At 74.4% G+C, this 4,849-nt stretch overlaps 1 protein-coding gene across 1 annotated transcript in view; it reads right to left on the bottom strand.

Annotated features, from left to right (window-relative positions):
* Positions 1-1,855: 1,855 nt before the first annotated feature.
* The window catches only part of G3 (hypothetical protein), a gene marked incomplete at both ends in the record, with an annotated part of 3,944 nt that continues 950 nt past the window's right edge, over positions 1,856-4,849 (bottom strand). Inside the window, 3 exons of the mRNA XM_009034704.1 lie at positions 1,856-2,756; positions 2,885-4,063; positions 4,314-4,813. Of these exons, the coding sequence (XP_009032952.1) occupies positions 1,856-2,756; positions 2,885-4,063; positions 4,314-4,813 (2,580 nt within the window). The remainder of the gene's footprint in view (positions 2,757-2,884; positions 4,064-4,313; positions 4,814-4,849) is intronic.

The following is a 4,849-nucleotide window of genomic DNA, read 5'->3' as shown; positions in this document are numbered from 1 at the left end:
ACGCGCCGTCGGCCGCGCCGCCGTCGTCGGCCAGGAGCATGCGCGTGTAGTAGTTGCGGATGTAGTGGCGCACGCAGTGGTGGCCCACGTGGCAGCCGCGCGCCGTCGCGCCGCACTCGCGCGCGCCGTCGCGGAAGATCGCCGCGTCGTAGCGTTTGGACGCGATCTGGTGCTCGAAGGCCTCGGCCTGGCGCGCCCGCGACGCCGCGAGCCAGGCGGGGAAGGCCGCGACGTCGAGGCCGGCGACGCGCGCCTCGCAGGGCTCGAGCGACGCGCCGCAGTCGCACGGCCCGCCGGCCTCGCCGCACCTGCACTGCGGCGCCGCGCCCTCGAAGACGTAGGCGCTGAGGAGCCGCGCCAGGGGCTCCCGGAAGTTCGTGAGGCTGAACGCGGCCGCCCGCGGGCCGGCCCTGAGCGGCGCCCACTCCTCGTGCGTCGGCTTGCAGCCCGCGCGCTTCAGCGCGCCGAGGACCGTCGAGCCGCCGGCCTTGCGGAAGTGGAAGAAGCGCACCGGGTCGAGCGGCTCGCCGGGGAAGAGGGACCCGCCGCCGCCGGGCTTCGCGTCGCGCCCCGCGCGGTCGCCGGGGTCGCCGCGGTCGAAGGGGTCGCGCCGCGCGCGCCGGTCGCCGCGCAGCTCGCGGCCCGCGGGCTCCGCGCCGGGGTCGTCGACGGCCGACATGAGCGGCACGACGGCGGCCATGGCCACGCACGCGAGCGTCGAGCACGACAGGCGCAGCCAGGAGCCCATAATTCACTGCTATGGGCTGCCCATACGCTTCAATTATGTGGCTTGAAGGTCAAGAAACATTAGCACGTTGACGCCTGTCACAAGGCTCTCCGATGTCGAAGGCCATCGAAGCCGTCAGGGCGCCAGCCACCATGGGCGCATATCGATTGCAATGGACATGAGCAACGCGATCTTTATGCAGCGGACGCAGAAATTCGCCGTGCTCGGCCGCCGCGACGGCGAGGAGCAGCACCTGGCGCCCGACTGGTTGCTCAGTCCGCTGCTTTCTGGCTGCTACGAGATGGCGCCGGAGTTCATCCTGAAGACGCAGACGGGCTGGGGACGAGCCATCCGCTATTCGGTCCTCCGGCGCCTCCCGCTTTCCTGGAAGCCCTTCGCGAGCGGCACCGCGGCGACCGCGCGGTGCCTCGAGCTCCCGGCGCGCGTCGGCGGCGGCCGGCGATCCGTGAGGATCTTCGAGTTCCGACCGCCGCGGCGCCGGGCGGCGGCGCTCAAGCGCGACGCGCTCGCGGCCCTCGCGCTCGAGCGCGCGGCCCGGCCGGCCGGCCTCGACGTGTCGAACAACGGCGGCTACCACAGCCGAATCGGCGCCGGCGGGCTCCGGGCCGTCGAGGCCTTCGCCCTGGAGTGCGTCGCCGCCGCGGAGCGGCGCTGCGGCGCGTCCGGCGCGCCGGCCCTCGGCACCGTCGGCGGCGGCAAGCCGGAGATCTGGCTCAACGCGTCGCGCGAGGGCCACTGGAATCGCCTGCACACGCACGAGGGCGCGCTCTGGTCCGGCGTCTTCTACGCGGCCGTGCCGCCGCCGCCGGCCGACGCCGACGCCTGGCGCGCCGACGCGTCGGGGGCGCTGCTGCTGAAGCCGACGCCCCACGCGAAGGAGGAGTCGGGCCGGACGCCGCGAACCGAGGAGCTCGACCGCGCGCCCCTCGCCGCCGCCGGCCCGCCGCGCGTCGCCGGGGACGACGCCTGCGACTACGCGCTGCTGCGGCCCGCGGCGGGCACGGTCCTCCTCTTCCCCGGCCACCTGCACCACGCGGTCCTGCCGCTCTACGGCGGCCGGGAGCGCGTCTCCGTCGCGTTCAACGCGGCGTTTCCGAATTAAACTTACTACGCGTCCTTCGCCGGCTCGGGCGGCGGCGGCGGCTCGACGGACGCGCGCCGGACCGTCGCGTCGAGCTCGCCGGCGGACGTGCCGCCGCCGAGGTCGCCCGCGGCGAGCTCGACCGGGTCCCGGGCGACGGCCGCGTCGTCGCCGCCGCCGTCGCGCGCCATGGCCTGCGCGCGCGGCGGCTCCGCGCCCGGCTCGTCGCCGGGCGGCGTCGCCGCGCCGAACGCGTCGTGGGGCTGGACGAGGCCCGACGCGCGGCGGAAGACGGACGTCCGCGTCGGCGGCGGGTTCCGCGTGCGCGCGTAGTGGAACTCCGACTGCTCGAGGCGCGCGTCGACGTCGTCGCGCGTTTTCGCCAACTTGCGCGCGCAGTGGCAGTCCGCGGCCGCCGGGACCGCGCACGTGCAGGGGCACACGTGGCCGAAGAGGCTCCAGGCGCAGAGCGTGCACCGGGGCCCGCGCCAGCCCTCGGGCTTGCCCTTGAGCTCGCAGCCCGGCCGGTTGTGGTGGAAGTAGGCGTAGTGGCCCAGGAGCGCCGCGGCGAGCGCCTTCATCTTCTCGACGCCGGGCACGGCGATGGTCGCGCCGCCGTCGCCCGGCTCGCCGTCGTGGAAGTCGAGGAGCATCTCGTCGTCGCGCGCCCAGTGGCGCTCGCGGTAGTGGACGAGGCCGCCCCGCGGGAGCAGCGCCGACGGCGACGCCTTGTACTCGAAGGCCGGGTCGCCGCAGCAGCAGCCGCCCCAGCACGTCGGCCCCTCGAGGACGCCGAGCACGTCGCCGCGCCGCGTCCGGAGCTCGAGCATGGGGCTCAGCGGCGACCCGTCGAGCATGAGCTGCTCGAGCGCGTCGGGCTGGAACACGTGGCCGAGGTGGTTCGACGGGTGCGCGTCGAGCCAGAGCCTGGGCAGCAAAAGAGTGATTCAACGTCGCTTCAACTTGAGTGTTCCGCGCGCGCGCGTTCCGGAAAAAGCGCCCACGCTTCGAGGCCATGCCGAAAGATGATCGCTCGTCCAAAAATCAGCCGAAACGAGTGGAAAACGGCCGAGAAAGGAGCCTTTGAAGTTGGGAATTTCGCTCTCTTTTGCTGCCCTGGCCAGAGCGGGTCGCCGGCGTGGAGGCCGTTGTGCACGTAGAGCTCGTGCTGGCAGCGGTAGCCGCAGGGGCAGCAGAAGAGGCAGGGCTTGGGCCCGCCCCAGGAGACCTCCGGGTCGCCGACGGAGTTCGCCGCGCAGCGGCCGCAGCACGCGGGCCCGGGCCGGACGTCGCGGAGGGGCCGCCCGCCGCCGGTGTGCGGCCCGCCGCGCGGCGCCGACGCGCAGCAGCCCTCCATGCCCGGCCGCTCGAGCGTCAGGAAGACCTCGCGCGTCGACGGGTGCTCGACGTGGAGCAGGAGGCTGTGGTGCGGCCGGAAGCAGACGCGGTTCCACGTCTTCGACGACTCCGTCACGACGAAGAGGCGCCGCTCGTCGCCGCCCTGCTCCGGGGACCCGTAAACATCGAAGACGTTCGACGCCTCCATGGCGTCGCGGTGCTCGAAGAGCAGCCGGCGGGAGATTCGGTAGCGCCGCATCTTGTCGAGCGTGTGGATCACGTAGTGCTCGCCGTGGTTGTGCCGCGGGTAGGGGTCCGGGTACCAGCCCGGCGCGCGGGGCGGCTCGACGACGGCGGCGGCGAAGGCCTCGGGCGCCTCGACGTCGCCGGCGTCGGCGGCGTCGGGCGGCGGCGCGGCGCCGGGCGCGTCCGCCGCCGCCGCGCTCCTCTTCCGGTGCCGCTTGCTCCGGTGGCGGTGGATCTTGCGCCGCTCCTCGCCCCACAAAAACTCGGAGCCGGCGCGCCGCAGGCCCTGGAACGCCGACTCGCCCGCCGCGTCGCCCTTGCCGCGCCGCTTGCCCCGGCGCCGCGACGACCCGGACCGCTGCAGGTCGGGCCGGGACTCGGCCTCGCGCGCGAAGACCGCGCTGTCGAAGGCCGCGGCGACGTCCGGCAGCTCGGGCACGACGAGGCCCTGCGACGCGTCCTCCTTGCGCTCCTCGCGCCGCGCCGCGGACTCGTCGAACTCGGAGGCGCAGGCGCAGGCGAGCATGGACATGCGCGAGCTCATGGTCTCGTCGCTGCAGCTGTAGAGCGTCGGTGGCGCCGCATCCGGGCCGCGCGGCGGCTCGTCGGCCATGGCGCGGCCCAGAACCGACGGCGGCGGTCGGGGCTGCCTCGGCGGATGGCGTTTCCAAATCCACTTCATCAATTCTTCAATGTCGACGGCAACACCACCGGGTTGCTTCCCCTTGCTTCCCCGCGGCCCGCCGCGGCGCGAAAGCCACGCGTCGCCGCCGCCGCCGCCGGAGCCCCCCGACGGGACATGTGAATAAAGGGCGCTTGGACATCTCGCAGGCTGCGTCTTGTTAGCAGAACCCGGGCTGCAGCGGCGCGGCGGGGATCCCGCGCTGGACCAGCCTGCACCGGTGGCGGAGGAGGCGCGCGAGGACCGCGTCGTCGTCGCCGAGGTCCGGCCCGACGTAGAGCGCCTCGGCCGCGGCCGCGGCCCGGGGCCAGAGCGCCAGGTTCGCGTCGCCGCCGTCGGCGCGCTCGCCCCAGAGGCACGCCTCCGCGCCGAGGACGCGCGACGCCTCCGCCGGGTCCGTGACGTTGAAGTAGCCCCGCGACGACGCGTTTCGCGTCGCCGACGACCGCGGGTGGACGTCGTAGAACGCGCGCCAGTCGCCGTGGTCCGCGTCGCTGCCCAGGTAGAGGCCGAGCGTCGACACGACGTCGAAGCCCCGAGCGGCCATGGACGCGGGGTTGCCCCAGCCCCACGACGGCGCGAGCCACGCGTAGATCGCCGTCCCGGGGTCGAGGCCGGCGACGGGCGGCGTCGGCGTCGTCGCGTCGTCGCCGCCGTAGTGGTCGAAGATCTCCTGCCACCCCCCGAGCTTCTCGAAGCCCGCGGCCCGGGCGAGCCGCTGCGCGCGCACGACGAAGTCGCGGGGATCCTCAGA

Source organism: Aureococcus anophagefferens (genome assembly GCF_000186865.1).
Source record: "Aureococcus anophagefferens unplaced genomic scaffold AURANscaffold_2, whole genome shotgun sequence".
Classification (NCBI taxonomy): domain Eukaryota; class Pelagophyceae; order Pelagomonadales; family Pelagomonadaceae; genus Aureococcus; species Aureococcus anophagefferens.
The sequence above is the reverse complement of the archived record's forward strand: the minus strand, read 5'-3'. Positions and strand labels throughout refer to the sequence as shown.